The 20,638-nt window shown below is 34.5% G+C and overlaps 1 protein-coding gene across 5 annotated transcripts in view; it reads right to left on the reverse strand.

Annotated features, from left to right (window-relative positions):
* LOC108517316 (protein FAM227B) overlaps window positions 1-20,638 on the reverse strand; it is a 208,261-nt gene that overhangs the window by 147,321 nt on the left and 40,302 nt on the right. For all 5 annotated transcript variants that reach the window (XM_017855178.1, XM_017855175.1, XM_017855179.1 and 2 more), the window contains 4 exons: window positions 11,691-11,726; window positions 10,803-10,907; window positions 9,405-9,503; window positions 2,542-2,643 (listed from right to left, as the gene is read on the reverse strand). In XM_017855178.1, coding sequence (XP_017710667.1) covers window positions 2,542-2,643; window positions 9,405-9,503; window positions 10,803-10,907; window positions 11,691-11,726 — 342 coding nt within the window. The remainder of the gene's footprint in view (window positions 1-2,541; window positions 2,644-9,404; window positions 9,504-10,802; window positions 10,908-11,690; window positions 11,727-20,638) is intronic.

A 20,638-nucleotide genomic window follows, 5' to 3' on the forward strand; every position in this document is an offset into this window, starting at 1 on the left:
TATTGCAAATGTGGTAAAGATCTTCAGTGGGGGTTAAGATTAAAGATCTTAACTTAATCCCCACTTAAAAAAAGGAGATTATCCCATGGGCTCTAAATGTAATCACAAGTGTCCTTGTAAGAGAGCAGCTGAGGGAAATTTGACTATAGAAAATGAGAACGCAATTCAAAAACAGAAGCAGAGATTGGAGTGATACAACCATAAGCTAAGGAATACTGGCAACCACCAGAAGACAGAAGAGGCAAGGAATAGATTCTCCTCTGGGCCCTCTTAAAGACATTGGTCCTGCTGATGCCTTGATTTTAGCCCTGTAAGACTCATTTGGGGCTTCTGGCCTCCATAGCCAAGAAAATTAATTTCTATTACTTTAAGCCACTAAATATATAATTTTTACAACATTAGTAGGAGACTAATACAGTCACTTAATCTATTAGTGCTCAAATTTGCTGGTAAGTGACAGTATTCTTGTAAGATCTCCATCATTTTTCTCGGGAAGTGAAGGGAGAAAGGAAAAACTCTATAATATGTTGACATATTTAATTTTATTAAATGAGTCATGAGCATTTTTTTCTACCAGAAATGATCGCATATTCTATTTGTGATACACAAATTATACCAATGGTTAAAATTAAAATGCTGAATAAGGTGAATAAAGGGAACTTCTAAACACTTTCTATGAATATCCTGCCTTCAGGAGATGGAGATTAAGTGTCAAACTATTTGGAAAATTTCTGAGAGAATATCATTGTGTGACAATGGAAGAAAGGAAAGTAAAAGCCATACAAAATATATTTAGGTTCAGATTAATTTGTGCTAAATAGTGGACCAGAAGATAGTTTTTGTTTTCTTTCTTAAATATTAATACATTTATCTTCCTTAGGAAATATAAATCAGATGCATTGATAGTAGCAAAACCCTCACTTATTTGAATTAGTTAAAAATAATTGAAATTATGGTCCATAAGAGATGAGATCCTGAAGGGAGGTGGCTCTCACATATAAATGCATGGACAGGGAGTTTTAAAGGAAGACAGTGCAAGTCAAGGAGTCTAATCATTAAGTACATCTTTTCCGTTCTCAAATGAGGCTTCGTGACTTAATCAAACAACTTCTAATTTCTTCTTAGAAAAAGTTACTGAAAATCAGAACCCAGAAAAAGTCAAATCATGGTTTGAGAGAGGTTGTAAGTATAAGATCTATCAAAAGACATATCCATCACAAGCAAGAATATTTGGATCATAAAAGCAGAAACAGAAACTAAAGAATGGGGGATACACAATGTTACCACCATTTTATTCTTTGTCCATATTTAAAAGCCTCTTATCCTTTTCTTAAGGACCCTGTATTAAAGCATGCTTGATTTAATAAAATCATGTAGGTGGACTAGGCACTCTCAGTAAATAGTTAAAATATAAAAACCATAGAAGAATAGACTAACTGAAAGAATATGGGTAGCAGAAACAGGTGTTTTTGTGATGTTTAGACAATTTAATTGCAACATGCCTAATCATTAACTTTTTGCTGCAAATAAGTAAAAACCTGTCAGAACATCACTGTTTGATAACAATTTAAGAATCACTGTCTTAAAAGAATCAAGATCTAATCAACCTCTTCATTTGATACACAACCCAGCTGTCAACCTGAGAGACTGAGTGGCTTGCTGAAATCACCCAGGTAATCAGTAGCAAATTCTGGACATGAAGCCAAGTCTCCTTATTTCCAGTCTACTAATGGTAGTTTCTTTCTATCATACTTTAAAAATGTGTTTGTGAGTAAGATAGGTCAAGATTAAATATAAATATTTGGCAAATTTGTGAATTTAGGCTTGTTTATATTTTCATCATGAAAGACACTTACCTTTTTATTTTGGGTATGGCTTTCTCATGAAAACATTTACAAACTCCAAAGTATTTACTATGATTTCTGATTTATAAACTGCTAATGTAACAACGTATCTGAATATGGCTTGTGTTTTGAAATGCTAAGAAGTAAACTTAAAAATACTCAGTGAGATTCCTACCATCTTCATTTCACACTACCCAGGGACATTACTTATTTGAGTCAATCCTATCCATCAGTTAGTACAATAACAGAAAAGCTCGGCAAGCATTTGATTCATAATTTTATGCACTGTACTTTACTGTAACAGGTGCTTAGTCCTTGGGCATAAAATAAACTTGCAAAGTCCTCCTAAATGGATCAAGATTCATTATAAAGTAAAAGTCATAAATAATTTTGTAGGTAAACAGAAAAAAGACAGGAACATACATAGAATGAGTCAATAGTTTTAAAATTATTAACATGCAAACAAAGTACCTGTAGTCACTAAGGAGATCAAATAAGACCTTATGCCAGGGAATACAATATTTTGAGGGGTTAATAAGAACATAACTTTTAAAATATTACTAATACTCTACACCAGACAACTTTGCTTTCAAAAGTAACAAAATATATTCTCATACAGTTTTAAATAAAATAACTATTTTTTCTATTTCATTCACTTTAAAAATAATTAGCATTAACTGTTAATTTCAATGTTTACCTGAAAGAATGCATCCTTTCGACTTAGAGGTATGCTCATGAAAAGCGTCACATAACTTTCTGAAATTCTATCGAATAAGCAATCTTGGTTTTCTCTGTCAGGCTTAAAAAAATGTGTGAAATTAAAGTCAATATTACAATTTAAAACTGGAATTTGTTTACATGATGACAGCAATTTTATTTATTTTTATGAGCAGATCAATTGGTATAGGAGAATCAGCATGGGTTTTGGCATAATGCAGACCCAAATTTTAACACTGGCTGTTTTGCATTAGCTGCATTACCCTGGGCAAGTTAATTAAGTCCCAGGTTTCTCATCTGTCAAATGTAGGTAATATATACTTATCTTAAAAGAGTATAGTAAGATTAAATAAGAACAGGGATCATATTTTTGCAACTTTGTATTTCAAGGCCTTAGCACAGTACCTGACAACAAAAAGCATGCAAACATTTGATGAGTTAATTATCCTTGCATTCCAGGAATAAATCCCATTGGTTATGGTGTATAATCCTTTTAATATGCTGTTGCTTTTGATTTGCTGGTATTTTGTTGAGGATTTTTGGGTCAAAATTCATCATAAAAGATATTGGTAGTTTCTGTTCTTTTTATTGTAGTGTCTTTTTTGGGCTTTAGTATCAGAGTAACACCTTCTAACTCACAGGTTGAGTTAGAAAGTGTTTCCTCTTCAACTTTTTGAAAGAGTTTCAGAAGGACTGGTGTTTATTCTTTAAATGTTGGTAGAATTCCCCAGTGATGCCATCTGGTACAGGGCTTTTCTTTGATGGGAGGTTTTTGATTACTGATTCAATCTCCTTAATAGTTACAATCTGTTTAGATTGTCTATTTCTTTGTGATTCCATCTTGTTAAATTGTATGTTTCAAAGAATTTGTCCACTTCAACTACATTATTCCAATTTGTTGGCATATATTCGTTCACAGCACTTATAATCCCTTTTAACTCCATTAAACTGAAAATATTGTCCCCACTTTCATTTATAATTTTAGTAATTAGTCTTCCCTATTTTTTAATAGTCATTCCAGCTAAAGGTTTGTCCATTTTGTTCTTCTCAGAGACAGAACTCCTAGTTTTGTTAATTTTTTTCTGTTTTTCTGTTCTTTACTTCATTTATCTCTGCTGCAATATTTATTATTTCCTTCCTTCTGTTAACTTAGGATTTAATTTGTTCTGTTTCCGGTTACTTAATATGTGAGATGGTGTGGTTGATTTCAGATCTTTCTTCTTTGATTTTTAATGTTTTATTATTTTTAATTTATAAATCATAATTGTACGTATAGGGTACAATGTATCATTTTGATGTATGAATACAATGTGAAATGATTAAATCAAGCTACTTAATGTATCCATTATCTCAGTTACTTACAATTTGTTGAGGTGAGACATTTAAAATTTACTTTCTTAGCAATTTTGAAGTATATAATATAGTACTATTAACTGTAGTGACCACGTTGTGCAACGGGTCTCAAAGTTATTCCTCCTGTCTCACTGAAACTCTTTACCCTTTGAACATGTGCCCATTCCCAGCCTTCAGCTCAGCCTCTGTTACTGCTCTGCTCTCTACTTCTGTGAGTTCAACTTTTTCAGATTCCACATATAAGTGAGATCATGTGATGTTTGTCTTTATAAGCCTGGCTTATTCCACTTGGTAATATGTCCTCCAGGTTCATTCAGGCTGTCACAAATGTTAGGATTTCCTTTTCTAAGGCCCAAGAATATTCTATTGTGCATTTACACCACATTATCCATTCATTCATTGACAGACAATTAGGCTGATTTCCATGATGGACACTTAGGTTGATCTCCTGTCTTAGCTATTGTGCTGCAATGAACGTGGACAGAGAGATATCTATTTGACATATTGATTTCAATTCCTTTGGATGTATACCCAGAAGTGGGATTACTGGAGCATGTGGTAGTTCCATTTTTAGTTTTTGAGAAATCCATACTGTTTTCCATATTAGCTGTAGTAATTCACATTTCCAACTGTATACAAGTGTTTCTTTTTCTCCATATCCTCACCAAAACTTGTTATCTTGCATCTTTTTGATAATAGCCATGTGAGATAACATCTCATACATCAAATAGGTGTGTGAGATAACATCTCATACATCAAATAGGTGTGTGAGATGACATCTCATTGTGGTTTTGGTTTGTATTTCCCTAATGATGAGTGATGTTGAGCATTTTTTCACATACTGTTCACATAGCTATTTTTATGTCTTCCTTTGAGAAGCATTTGATTAGAGCCTTTGCCCATTTTAAAAATTTTATCAAATTATTTTATCAAATTTGAAACATTATTTACTGTGGTCACCATGCACTATAACAGATCATTAAAACTTATTTCTCTGGTGTAACTGAAACTTTGTACCATTTGATAATTGCACCTTTCCCCATTTCTCCCACCCTCGGCCTCTGGTAACTACCTTTCTGCTCTTTGTTTCTATGAAATTGACTTTTTTAGATTCCACATGTGAGATCATACAGTATTTGTCTTTCTGTACCTGGCTTATTTCAGTTAGCAAAATATCCTCCAGTTTCATCTATGTTGTTGTAAATTACAGAATATCCTTGTTTTTAAAGGTCATATAGTAATCCATATAAACTACAAACCATATAAACTATATATATATAAATATATATATTTGTGAAATTATATTTGCTGATGGATAACTATATTTATATTTTAATAACATATATGTTATATATTATATATACCAAATATATATAGTATATATATATTTATATACCAAATCTTCTGTATCCATTCATCCATTGATGGACATTCAGGTTGCTTTCATGTCTTGGTTATTGTGATTAATGCTAAAATGAACATGAAAGTGCAAATCTTTTCAACACAGGAATTTTAACTTCTTTGGATATAAACAGAAATGAGATTGCTGGATCTTACGGTGATTCTATTTTCAGTTTTTTTGTGGAAACTTCATACTATTTTCTAAAATGACTGTACTATTTACTAATTTACTGTTCCTTTTAAAATCAGGTTGCTTTCCTGCTATTAAGTTGTTTAAATTGCTTATATATTTCAGACATTAACCCCTTATCAGATGTATGGTTTTCAAATGTTTTCTCCCATTCTACATTTTCTCTCCTCAGTCTATTGACTGTTTGCTTTGCTGTGCTGAAGCTTTTTAGTTTTATGCAATTCCATTTGTCTATTTTTTGCTTTTGTTGCCTGTATGTTTGGCTTCATATTCAAAAAATCATTGTACAAACCAATGTCATGGAGCTTTTCCTGTTTTCTTCTAGTAGTTTTACAGTTTCAGATCTTATATTTAAGTCTTTAATTCATGCTGACTTGATTTTTGTAAATGATGTGAAATAAGGGCTCATTTTCCTTCTTCTGCATGTGGATACTCAGTTATCCCAACAACAGTTACTGAAGACTGGCCATTCTCCGTCATGTGTTCTTGGCACCTTTGTTGAAAACCAATTAATTGTAAATGTGTAGATTTATTTGGGGGCTCTCTGTTCTATTGGTATATGTGTCTGTTTTTATGCCAATTCTCTGTTTTTTTTGTTTGTTTGTTTGTTTGTTTTACTACAATACTACAGCATTATAGTATATTTTTGAAGTTAGGTAGTCTGATACTTCAAGCTTTGTTCTTTTTGCTCAAGATTGCTCAGACTATTCAGGATTTTCTGTAGTACCATAAAAAATGTAGGACTGTTTTTTTCTATCTCTGTGAAAACACCACTGGAATTTTGTTAGTGATTGCATTGATTCTGTAGGTTGCTTTGGGTAGTAAAGACATTTTAATTAAACTAATTCTTTCCATCTATAAACACAGGATATCTTTCCATTTATTTGTGTCCTCTTCAATTTCTTTCATCAGTGTTTTATATTTCTAGTATACAGATTTCTCACCTCCCTGGTTAAGTTTAAATCTAACTATTTTACTTTTTGTTATTACTATTGTAAACAGAATTGTTTTCTTGATTTCTTTTTTGTATAATTCATTGTAACTGTGCAGAAATACTACTAATTTTTGAATGCTGATTTTGTATCCTGCAACTTAATTCATATAATATATCAGACAGTTTTTTGCGGGAATTTTTAGGATTTTCTGTATATAAGATGTTGTTACCAACAGATATTTCACTTCTTCCTTTTCTATTAGGATACTTTTATTTCTTTCTCTGGCCTAATTGCTATGGGTTTCTTATTTTTTAATGTAAGAATTTACAGCTATAAATTTCCCTCTTTGCATTGCTTGTGCTACATCTCGTAAGTTTTGGTATGTTGTGTTTTTGTTTTCATTTGTCTCAAGATATTTTCTGACTTCCTTTTTGATTTCTTCTTTGACCCACTGGTTGTTCAGGAACAATGGGAACTCAATATATTAACGGGAGTATAGAATTGTATATTCACCTGGAAAAACAACGTGACATTTTCTCATTAAGCTGATCATTTTCATACCAAACAACCCCACAATTCCTTTCCTTCTTTATATGTCTTATACCTTCTGTTTGAGAGCTGGGCATCTTTCATAGGCCTGTAGAAACTGAGGTACATAATATTTATGCTTGGGAATAGGCATTCCTCTTCTTTTGCTAAGCCTTTAGGAGCTTGACTCAATTAAGTAATGAGCTGTATTTGGGTTTTGTTTCTTCTATGGTCACTCTCAGTGAAACAGAGGCTTCAGTTTGCTCTTGTCCTACCTCATTTTTAGAATTCTGGAATAACCAACTTTTGGTTATTTGAGTTTCTTTGTTTTCTCTTTTTAATGTTATTAATTTTCTCTCTGGTCTTTATTATTTTATTTTCTTCTGCTTTCCATAGGTTTGGTTTTTTTTTCTTTTTCCACTTTCTTAAGGTAGAAGCTAAACTTCCTTTCTTTGGAGAACTTCCTCTTTTTTCTAATGTAGGCATTTTAATTCTATGATTTTCTCTCTAAATACTGCTTTAGTTATATCTCACACATTTTAATCTGTGTTTTCATTTTCACTTAGTTCAAAAGAATTTCTGATTTCCTTATTGATTCCTGATTTGATCCATGGTTACTGAGAATTGTGTTCATTTCCAAATATTTGGGGATTTTTTAGATATCTGTTATTATTTTATAATATAATTCCATGTTGATCTGAAAATACTGTGTTTGACTTGAATTCTTATAAACTTATTAGGATATTTTCCTAGCTCAGAATATAGTTAATCTTAAATTAAATGTTTAATGTGGACTTGAAAAAAATGTGTATTCTGCTGTTATTGGGAGATGCTATGATTTGAATGTGTCCCCCAAAGTTCATGTATTGAAAACTTGATCCCCAATGCAGTGGTGTTGGGAGATGAGGCCTAATGGGAGGTGTTTGGGTCTTGGGGACATTACCCTCATGAACAGATTATGCCATTATCACAGAAGGGGGTTTGTTATCATAGGAGGGGCCCTCTTGCTTGTTCCCTCTCTCATCTTCTACCTGCTGCCAAGGGATGATGCAGCAAAAAGGCCCTCACCACATGCTGGCCCCTCTATCTTGGACTTCCTAGCCTACTGTGAGTCAATTCATTCTGTTCACTATAAATCACCATTCTGTTATATTCTCTTATTGTAGCACAAAACCAATGAATACAGGAGATGTTTAATAAATGTCAATTACGTCAAGTTGCTTGAGAGTGTTGTTTAAGCCTTCTATATCATTCTGTATCCTTACTAATTTTCTGTATATTCTACCAACTATTCAAAGAAGGGACTGAAGTCTCTATACGTATTGATTTGTGTATTTTTTTTAAAGTATTACAAGTTTTTATTAAATGTGTTTTGAAGCATTTTTATTAGGTGCATAAATATTTGGAATTGTTAAGTCAGGTTGATGAGTTGACCACTTCAGCATTATAAAATTACTTTCTTTATCCCTGGTAACATTCTTTGCTTTGAAATCTAATTTATATGATGGGTTAAAAAAAACTGACTTTGTAAGTTAAATGTCTTTATTTTGTTGTTGTTTGGAGGGGAATGATGCACTTTCCAGGTACTTGTCTTTTTTGTAGTCAAGGTCCCAAGAGCTATTTTTTAGAACATTAAGGGTATTATAATATTATTACTGAAATTCTTCTAGTAAAACACAGTTTCATGTGCTGCTTATTTCTTCTCTTATTGATTCCCAGATACCACATCTGATATGGTTTGGCTCTGTCTCCCCAACCAAATCTCATCTTGAATGATAATCCCCACATGTTGAGGGAGGGACCTGATGGGAGGTGACTGGATCATAGGAATGGTTTCCCCCATGATGTTCTCGTAATAGTCAGTGAGTTTTCACGAGATCTGTGGTTTAAAAAGTGTGGCACTTTCCCTTCCCTTTCTCTCTTTCCTGCCTCCCCGTGAAGAAGGTGCCTGCTTCCCTTTTGCCTTCCACCAGGATTGTAAGTTTCGTGAGGCCTCCACAGCCATGTGGAAATGTGAGTCAATTAAATCTCTTTCCTTCAAAAATTGCCCAGTCTTAGGTGGTTCTTTATAAGAGTGTGAAAACAGACTAATACATCTTCTTTATCTGTCCAATCCTAATCAGAATTCTCACCTTTCTAATTCTGCATCTTCTGATTAAAAATCTGACTTAGACTCTAATTATATGTGATATATATTATGATATATATAATATATGAAGTCTAATTTCAAAGATCCAGAATCTTTTGAAATCTATATTAAAATTTTAACTCCTCTGAAAGAACTCCAGACTTCAAATAGGATTTCTAATGTGTGGAATGCTCAAAAACTCATCTCTGTAGTTGCATCCAGAAAAGCATTTTGTACTAGACTAATCTCTACTAAAAAATTAATTAAGCCAAAAAATCAACTTAAAAGAAATTTTAAAATCACTATACCCTGAATTTATGGAGGAACCACCACCAAAAGGAGTCATGCAAAAGAGCAATGGAGGCTTCTGAGAGAAAATGAGTCTTCCAGATTTTAAAAACTCTTTCCTATGGAAAAAAACAAAAAAGAGATGCATGGAGATTAAAATATATTACAAAACATGTTAATGTAAATAGGCTTTATAAAGAGTATGCTTTCAATGCTTACAGATCAGCACTGTCCAACAGAAATTTAACATGAGCCACATACATAATGTTAAATTTTCTTGTAGCCACATTAAAAAAGTAAAGAGTGAAATTAATTTTAGTGACATTTTATTTAACCAAATATATTTAAAATATTTCAACACATAATTTTATAAAATTATTAAAATATTTTGCATTCCATTTTAGTACTAGGCATTTGAAATATGGTATATATTTTTGATAGCATATCTTAACTTGAACGCTACATTTTCATCAGAAGTACTAGATTAATACTTAGACTTCATAGAATACATGTTTGTAATTTTGTTCCAAGCATAATTAAAAGCATTTTAATAACTAAATGAAATTTAGTTTTTAGATTTATATATAAAGTAGTTAAAAGAAATACAGTAAAAAATTCAGCTCCTCAGTCATACTAGCCACATTTCACATGCTCAATAACCATATTTGGCTAGTAGATATCGAAAGGACAACCAAGAACAGCAAACATGTAAGATTCATGCCATTATTTGCACCTTTTCCACTGAGGACAAATATAAACAATCATGGACTTCTATTCCAATAAGCCCCTATCCTAAGCCTGTCTAGTGTTCTTTCTAAGCAAACAATTAATCAAAATTGGATTAAATGGCAATGTATCCATTTAATCATGGATAATTTAGTCACGAAGGGCAAAATGAGCAGTTTTACCAGGTAACCATCTTATCCTCATTTTAGCCCTGGTATTCACTGGTTATTGATCTAATGACCTCCCAACACCTGCAGTTTTTCATCGTTTGGTTACCCTATAGGGATACTACCCAAAAATTCCCACAGACACTTGGAGACTCAAAAGAAACACCCAGAAGGGTTGTGAAGAAGGGCACTCACAACTTATTTCAGGATCAAAAATGATCAGGCTAAAACATCCTGAGCTGACAGAGCAGGAACAGACAAGAAGGAAAACACACCTGTTACGGTTACATGCCAAGCCAGTGTACACTAGCAACCTCAGGGTCCCAAAGCAGTAACACAGAGTTTAAAACACTCTTTTCTGGTAATCAGTGGGTTAGAAACATCACTTGTCTTTCCTGCCAAATTTAATGCCCAATGGATCAAATCTTGCTAAACACCTAATTTCTCATAGCTTTAAATATAGGTCTGATTCATTAAATCATACTGTCAAAATTTATCCTATGATAAAAAGAAATATTTACATACATCAAAATTATGGGCTTTTAAAATAAAAAGATAAATTCGCTCGGCATCCAAATGTCTGGGTAGCTTAGTAAGTTCATTTGCTTTGAATCCTGTGAAGCTGCAACCCTAGAAAGAGGAAAATACAACAGGAGAGTAAATATTTCATTCTTCTCAATATAGTAGACTCGTATAACTACAGAAGACCAACATTTAACTATGACTCATTAACATAATTATTTTACTTCTTTTACTAAATTAACTAAAATTATATATCCCATCTAAGAAACACCTTCGGCCAGGTACGGTGGCTCACGCCTGTAATCCCAGCACACTGGGAGGCCGAAGTGGGTGGATCACTTGAGGTCAGGAGTTCAGGACCAGCCTGGACAACATGGTGAAACTCCATCTCTATTAAAAATACAAAAATTAGCTGTGCATGGTGGCATGCACCTGTAATCACAGCTACTTGGGAGGTTGAGGCAGGAGAATCACTTGAACCTGGAAGGCAGAGGTTGCAGTGAGCCAACATTGTGCCACTGCACTCCAGCCTGGACCACAGAGTGAGGCTCCATTCCCCACACCCCCTGCAAAAAAAAAGAAAAACCTTCATATGTTCCGCTTCTCTGAAATTAAAAACCCTGGTACATTCATATGCCATACCTAAAATAAAAACAAAATCATATTTCAGAACTAATTTTGACATAAACTCAAGTGATCAAGAATTTTAGCTAGACTACACACAAGTAAATAAAGACTAGGCAGAAAGAGAAAGCTTCTATACCTGTTTCCAACCCTCTCCTCTGGTACCTCTCTCTATATTTAGAGCTATATTTATATTGTTGTAAACATTGTTTTAGTCCTACATAATACACTTGATATACAATCTGGCAGAACAGAAATTTTAAGTACCTCTATATTCTTCTCTGTCTCCATTTCATCTGAAAGCTGGAAAACATTTTAAATAAAATCTTTAAAACTCTAAATTAAAGAAATTTTACATTTAGTAAATTTGTTTAGTTAACTAGTATGCATAGATAAATATAGATACATGTGGTGTGTATGTGTGTGGTAACGTATATATAGCGTATGTATACTATAGTATATATTTATAGTATATAGTATATATATTCTACAGAGGCCTAAAATACTATTGCTGTGTTTAATACCAGAAATTCAAAGATGACCCTTGCCCTCAAACTAGTTATGGTTCAAAAATGGAATCAGATACATACACAAACAAAACAAATAGAGATAAGGGCTGTAATAAACAAACTACTTATTACAGTTAGGTTCCTGGGAAATAGACTCTCTGGGGAAGTTTAGTGTTCAGAATGTTTATTGCGAATGCCTTTGGAATCAATGCCTTTGGCAGTCAAGGGAAGAGGCAGGATTGGGCAGATGGAGAAATTAGCTATGATGGAGGCCTAATAGCCACAACTGGCTCGAAGAAGAGTTCTAGAGCTGAAAGTACTGATCATAGTTGTCCTTCATTGGACTGAAATAGCCAAGCCTTTCTGCTCCAACTTGAGCAGTCACTGGATGGTTCCTGGAAAGAAGCTTCCTCAGAAGAGGAAGTTCTCTGGAGGTCAGGAAACCAATGAAGGGACTGACAGTTGAAGGGTGTCCCTTAACAGCACTCTTAGCCCGTAGAGCACAGATCATTCTTTGAGAGGGAATCTGGGTGGCAAATTTTAATGTCTACTACACTGCTTTATACACATAGATTAGGTTTTGATCATCTAGTCATGTTTACATATATATAAAACATATATAATATATATATACTATAGACAGACATAGATAGATAGCAGGTTAATTTCCACATTCTTACTCACTCCAATAATAACTAAGCTTACAAGTAAGTTTAACACACACAATACCACACATACACACATATTACACATACACATATTTTAGAAAGGAGATGACATATGACATACAAAACAAATTGGAAAGAATGATGTAATGCTTCCAGAAAGAGGATCATATTATTCTCATTTTTTAAAGTGTACACAAGAATAAGAAAGAGAGACTTTTTAGGAAAAATGAGATCAAATATGATTGGAAAGAAGGCTATGTGCTTGAAAGTTATAGATCAATAAAGATGGGGTCAGAAATGGGACTATATTAAAATAGGAGGCTTCTGTACAACAAAGGACAATTAGAGTGATGAGACAACCTGTGTAATGGGAGAAAATATTTGCAAACCATTTATTTAATAAGAGACTAATATCCAGAATATATTAGTATTCAAGGAACTAGAACAACTCAACAGCAAAAATAAACAACAAATAATACCATCAAAAAGTGGGTAAAGGATCTGAATATACATTTCTCAAAAGAAGACATACAAATGGCCTATGAAAAACGTTCAACATCACAAATCATCAGAGAAATGCAAGTCAAACCACAATGAAATATCATCTTATCCAAGTTGGAATGGCTATTACCAAAAAACAACAAATGCTAGTAAGGATGAAGAGAAAAGAGAATTCTTATAATACTGTTGGTGGGAATGTAAATTAGTACAGCTATCATGGAAAACAGCACAGAGGTTTCTCAAAAAACTAAAAATAGAACTATCATACAATTAGTCCAGCAATCCCGCTACTCAGTGTCTCTCCAAAAGAGAGGAAATCAAAGGGATACCTGCACTCTCAGGTTTACTGGAACACTATTCACTACAGCTAAGGTATAGAACCAACCTAAGTTTCCATCAAAGGATAAATAGATAAAATGTGGCATATATACACAATGGAATATTATGTAGCCATTAAATGAATGAAATTCTGTCATTTGCAGCAATATGGATAAAACTGGAGGTTGTCTGTTAAGTGAAATAAGACAGGCACAGAAAGACAAGTATTATGTGTTCTTACTCATATGTGGGCACTAAAAAGTTTATCTTGTGGAGGTATAGAGTAGAATGGTGGTTACCAGAGGCTGTGAGAAGGGTGTTGGGGGAGTGGAGGGGATTAAGAGAGGTTGGTTAATGTGTAAAAACATATAGTTATTTAGAATAGTTAAGTTCTACTGTTTGATAGCATAGTAGGGCAACTATAGTTAGCAACAATGTCTTATACATTTCAAAATAGCTATAAAAGAAGATTTGAAATATTCCTGACACAAAAACGATAGCTATTTTAAATAACCTGATTTGATCATTACACATTGCATGCATGCATCAAAATATCACATGTACCCTGTAAATGGGTACAATGATTATGTATCAATAAAAAAGATGAAGTCAGATTTAATTAAATGTTAAGGTTAATCTCCAAGGTTTATTCTGCAGGAGGAAAAAAAAACAGTGGAAGTTTTCAAGCAACAGAGTTGCAGTAACAAAACCATAGTTTTGGTCATATAACCTGAAAATGAGACCACAAAATATAAATACATGTTAAAATTCTGATTGATAAATCCAATAAAACTTTTATATTTAACAAAAAGAATAACTATTAAAACTTTTGTTAGTACAATTTACCTAAAGGCCATTTCAATAGATTTTGAAAAGTCATTTGATAAAATTAAGTAGTCAGAATTTTAAAACTTCTTTGAAAGGAGCATGCCTTGTAAATGTGAGGAAATACAGAAGAACCATTTGGCTGAGCAAGTGCCTAGCTACTAACCAGTATGTTTAAGCACCATCTACTGAATCACATCCCAAACTTCAACACTAAAAATATTGTGCAAATACATTTCCCGATAACACTAACGACAATAATTCAGCTACAAAAAAACACCCAAGACAAAGTCTCAGCCCTCGGAAAATATCCAGAAACAAAGTCAACTGACTACACTCAAACTACACCACAGTTAAAGGAACATCAGCCCACACAGATGAGAAAGAATCAGCACAAGAACTCTGGCAATTCAAAAAGCCAAAGTGTCTTTTTCCTCCAAATGTCTGCACTAGTTCCACTAATGGTGCTTAACCAGGTTGAAATGGTTGAAATAACAGGCAAAGAATTCAGAACACGGCTAGAAATAAAGATCATGAAAATTCAGGAAAAACTGAAACCGACTCCAAAGAATCTAAGGATTGCAATAAAACAATACAGGAGCTGAAGGTTGAAACGATAATTTTAAGAAAGAACCAAACTGAACTGACAGAGCTGAAAAACACACTACAAGTATTTAATAATACAATCACAAGTATTAACAGCAGAATAGACCAAGCTGAGGAATGAATCTCAGACCTCAAAGATTGCTTCTCAGAAATAACTCAGTCACACAAAAATAAATAAAAAATAATGAACAAAACCTCTGAGAAATAAGAGATTATGTGAAGAGATCATATCTATACTCACTAGTGTTCCTGAAAAAGAGGGAGAGAAAAGGAACTTGTAAAACATATTTCAGGACATCATCCATGATAATTTCCCAAACCTCGTCAGAGAGGCCAACATTTAAATTCAGGAAACACAGAGAGAACCCTTGTGAGATACTATACAAGATGACCATCCACAAGACACATAGTTATCAGATTCTCCAAGGCTGACACGAAAGAAAAAATATTAAATGCAGCTAGAAAGAAGGGCAGGTAAACCTACAAAGGGAATCTCACCAGGCTAACAGCAGACTTTTCAGCAAAAATCCTACAAGCCAGAAGAGATTGGGGGCCTATATTCGTATTCTTTTTTTTTTTTTTTTTTTGAGACAGAGTTTTGCTCTTGTTGCCCAGGCTGGAGTGCAGTGGCACAATCTTGGCTCACTGCAACCTCACCCTCTTGGATTCAAGTGATTCTCCTACCTCAGCCTCCCAAGTAGCTGGGATTATGCACCACCGCACCTAGCTAATTTTGTATTTTTAGTAGAAATGGGGTTTCACCATGTTGGTCAGGATGGTCTCAAATTCTTGACCTCACGTGATCCACCTGCCTCGGCCTCCCAAAGTGCTGGATTACAGGCTGAGCCACTGTACCCAGCTGTATTCAGTATTCTTAAAGAAAAGAAATTCCAACTAAGAATTTCCTATCTAGCCAAACTAAGCTTCATAAGTGAAGGAGAAATAAGATCTTTTTCAGATAAGCAAATGTTAAAGGAATTCGTTACCAACACACCTGCCTTGCAAGAGGTCCTTCAGGGAGTGCTAAATACAGAAATCAAAGACTGTTACTAGCCACCAGAAAAACATTATTTAAGTACATACACCAATGACACTAAAAAGCACCCAAACAATCAAGTCTGCATAATAACCAACTAACAACAAGACGACAGCCCTAGAGGAACTGTCAGACCTGAACTATACAAGGTCACCTTGCCCAAAAGATGGGGCCAATCCATCTTGGGCACCCCATGGTCTGCTGGCCTCTCCCAGGGCCCCAGCCTGGCTGCACCTGCTTGCAGTACATACACCAGTGACACTATAAAGCAAACACATAAACAAATCTGCATAATAACCAGCTAACATCATGATGACAGGATCAAATCAACACATATCAATACTAACCTTGAATGTAAATGGGGGCTAAATGCCCCCATTAAAAGGCACAGAGTGGAAAGCTGGATAAAGAACCACGATGCATTAGTATGCTATCTTCAAGAGACCCATCTTGCATGCAATGACACACATAGGCTCAAAGTAAAGAAATGGAGAAAAATTTACCAAGAAACTGAAACAGAAAAAAGCAGGACTTGCAATCCTAATTTCAGACAAAACAGACTTCAAACCAAAAAAATCAAAAAAGACAAGGGAATTACATAACCCTAAAAGTCTCAATTCAACAAGAAGACCTAACTATCCTAAATATGTATGCACCCAAAACAGGAGCAACCAGATTCATAAAGCAAGCTCTCAGAGACCTTCAAAGAGACTTAGACTCCCATACAGTAATACTGGAAGACTTTTAACAGCCCACTGACAGTATTAGGACAGACCACTGAGGCAGAAAATTAACAAAGGTATTTAGGACCTAAACCCAGCACTGGGTCAAATGGACCTGGTAGACATCTACAGAACTCACCACTCCAAAATAATAGAATACACATTCTCATTGCCCACATGGGAAATACTCTAAAATCGATCACATAATTGGAAGTAGAACACTCCTCAGCAAATGCAAAAGAACTGAATTCATGACAGTCTCTTGGACTATATAGCAATCAAATTAGAAATCAAGACTAAGAAATTCACTCAAAACCATACAATTACATGGAAATTGAATAACCTGCTACTGAAGGACTTTTAGGAAAAAAAAAATGGAATTAAGGCAGAAATCAAGAAGTCCTTTGAAACTAATGAGAACAAAGATATAACATACCAGAATCTCTGGGACACAGCTAAGGCAGTGTTAAGAGGGAAATTTATATCACTAAATGTTGACATCGAAAAGTCAAAAAAGATCTGAAGTTAACAACCTAACATCACAACTAAAAGAACCAGGGAACCAAAAGAAAACCAACCCCAAAGCTAGTAGAAGACAAAAAAATAACCAAAATCAGAGCTGAACTGAAGGAGACTGAGGCACAAAAAAACATTAAAAAGATCAACGAATCCAGGACAACTGCTGTTTTTTGTTTGTTTGTTTGTTTGTTTTTAATTAACAAAATAGACTGCTAGCTAGACTAATAAAGAGGAAAAGAGAGAAGAATCAAATAAACACAATCAGAAATGATAAGGGAATAGGAGGTCAGAACAAAAGTTTACAGATCATAAAGACCTTGCTGATAAAACAGGGTGCAGTAAAGGAGGCAGCCAAAACCCACCAAAACCAAAATGGCGATGAGAGTGACCAACCTCAAGTCATCCTCACTGCTACGCTCCCACCAGTGCCATCACTGTTTACAAATGACATGGCAATGTCAGGAAGTTACCCTTTTTGGTCTAAAAAGGGGAGGCTTGAATAATCCACCCCTTGTTTAGCATATCATCAAAATAACCATAAAATGGGCAACCAGCAGTCCTTTGGGCTGCTCTGCCTATGGAGTAGTCATTTTTTCATCCCTTTATTTTTAAAATAAACTTGCTTTCATTTTGCAAAAAAATAAAAAAGAAATGATAAGGGGTATATCACCACTGACCCCACAGAAATACAACCATCAGAGACTACTATAAACGCCTCCGTGCACATAAACTAGAAAATCTGGAAGAAACTGATAACCCTCCCAAGACTGAGCCAAAAAGAAACTGAATCCTTGAACAGACCAATAATGAGATCTGAAATTGAATCAGTAATAAATAGCCTATCAACCTATTAAAGCCCAGGACCAGAAAGATTCACAACTGAATTCTACCAGATACACAAAGAAGAGCTGATACCATACCTGCTGAAACTATTCCAAAAAATTAAGGAAGAAGGACTCCTCCCTAACTCATTCTATGAGGCCAGCATCATCCTATTACTAAAACCGGGCAGAGATACAACAAAAAAAGAGAACTACAGGCCAATATTCTTGATGAACATTGATGTGAAAATCGTCAGCAAAATACTGGCAAATTGAATCCAGCAGTACATCAAAAAGCCTATCCACCACAATCAAGTAGGCTTTATCCTTGGGATGCAAAGTTGGATCTACATATGCAAATCAATAAATGTGATTCATTACGTAAATAAAACTAAAATAAAAAACTACCTGATTACCTCAATAGATGCAGAAAAGGCTTTCAATAAAATTCAACACCCTTTCATGTGAAAAACTCTCATTAAACTACATATTGAAGGTACATACCTCAAAATAATAATAGCCATCTATGACAAACGTACAGCCAATGTCATAATAAATGGGCAAAAGCTGGAAGCATTCCCCTTGAAAACCGGCACAAGACAAGGATGCCCTCTCTCACCACTTCTATTGAACATAGTATTGGAAGCCCTAGTCAGAGCTATCAGGCGAAAGAAAGAAAAGAAGAAAGAACAAAAGAACGAAAGAACGAAAGAACGAAAGAAAGAAAGAAAGAAAGAAAGAAAGAAAGAAAGAAAGAAAGAAAGGAAGGAAGTCCAATAGACTTCCTTTTAGAAGTCCAAATAGAAATAGAAAGGAAGTCATACCACCCTGTTTTCAGATGACATGATCCTATACCTAGAAAACCCCATAGTCTCAAAGCCTCCTTAAGCTGATAAACAACTTCAGTGAAGTCCCAGGATACAAAATTAATGTATAAAAATCACTAGTACTCCTATATAACAACAACAGTCAAGCCAAGAGCCAAATCAGAAACACAATCCCATTCACGATTGCCACAGACACACAAAAATATCTAGGAATACTGCTTACCAGGGAGGTGAAAGATCTCTACAAGAACTACAAAACACTTCTCAAAGAAATCAGAGATGACACAAACAAATGGAAAAACATTCCATGCTCGCAAACAGGAAGAATCAGTATCGTTAAAATGACCACACTGCCGAAAGCAATTTGTAGATTCAATGCCATTCCTATTAAACTACCAATCACATTCATCACAGAACTAGAAAAGGCTATTTTTAAATTCATATGGAACCAAAAAAAGAGCTCAAATACCCAAGACAATCCTAAGCAAAAACAACAAAGCTGTTCATGCTACTTAACTTCAAACTATTATAAACTACTGGGCTACAGCCACCCAAACAGCATGGAACTGGTACAAAAACAGACACATAGACCAATGGAACAGAATAAAGAACCCATAAATAAGGCCACATATCTACAACTATCTGATCTTTGACAAAGCTGACAAAAACCAGCAATGGGAAAAGGACTCTCTATTCAATAAATAGTGCTGGCATAACTGGCTAGACATATGCAGAAGATTGAAACGGAACCCTTTCCTTGCACCTTATACAAAAGTTAACTCAAGATACATTAAAGATCAAAATGTAAAACCCAAAACTATGAAAACCCTGGAAGACAACCTAGGTCATACCATTCTGGACATAGGTAAGGGCAAAGATTTCATGACAAAGATGCCAAATGCAATTGCAACAAAAGCAAAAATTGACAAATAGGATCCAATTGAACTAAAAAGCTTCTGCATAGCAAAATAAATTACCAACAGAGTAAACAACCAACCTACAGAATGGGAGAAAATATTTTCAAACTACGCATCTTACAAAGGTCTAATATCCAAAACTCATATGGAACTTAACAAGAAAAAAGCACATAACCCCATTAAAAAGTGGGCAAAAGGCATGAACTAACAACTTTCAAAAGAAAACATATATGCAGCGAACAAACATGAAAAAAGCTCGACATCACTGATCATTAGAGAAGTGCAAGTCAAAACCACAATGAGATACCATCTCGCACCCGTCAGAATAACTATTATTAAAAAGTCAAAAAATAACAGAAGCTGACGAGGTTGTAGAGAAAAGGGAATGCTTATAATACACAGCTCGTGGGAATATAAATTAGTTCAGCCACTGTGGGAAGCAGTTTGATGATTTCTAAAAGAACTCAAAAGGAATATATATCATTCTACCATAAAGACACATGCAAATATATATTCACTGCAGCACTATTCACAATAGCAAAAGCATGGAATCAACCCAAATGTCTATCAGTGGTTGACAGCATAAAGAAAATGTGGTATATAGACACCATGGAATACTATGCAGCCGTAAGAAACAAGAAGATCATGTCCTTTGCAGGTATATGGATCCAGCTGGAGGCCATTATCCTTAGCAAACTAATGCAGGAACAGAAAAACAAATACTGCATGCTCTCACTTATAAGTGGGAGCTAAATTATGAGAACACATGAACTCATACAGGGGAACAACAGACACTGGGGCCTATCGAAGGGTGGATGGCAGGAGGAGGCAGAAAATCAGGAAAAATAACTAATGGACACTAAGTTTAACACCTGGGTGACAAAATAATCTGTACAACAAACTCACACGTCACAAGTTTATTTATATAACAAACCTGCACATGTAC

Source organism: Rhinopithecus bieti, unplaced genomic scaffold (assembly GCF_001698545.2).
Source record: "Rhinopithecus bieti isolate Rb0 unplaced genomic scaffold, ASM169854v2 scaffold_41061, whole genome shotgun sequence".
Lineage (NCBI taxonomy): Eukaryota > Metazoa > Chordata > Mammalia > Primates > Cercopithecidae > Rhinopithecus > Rhinopithecus bieti.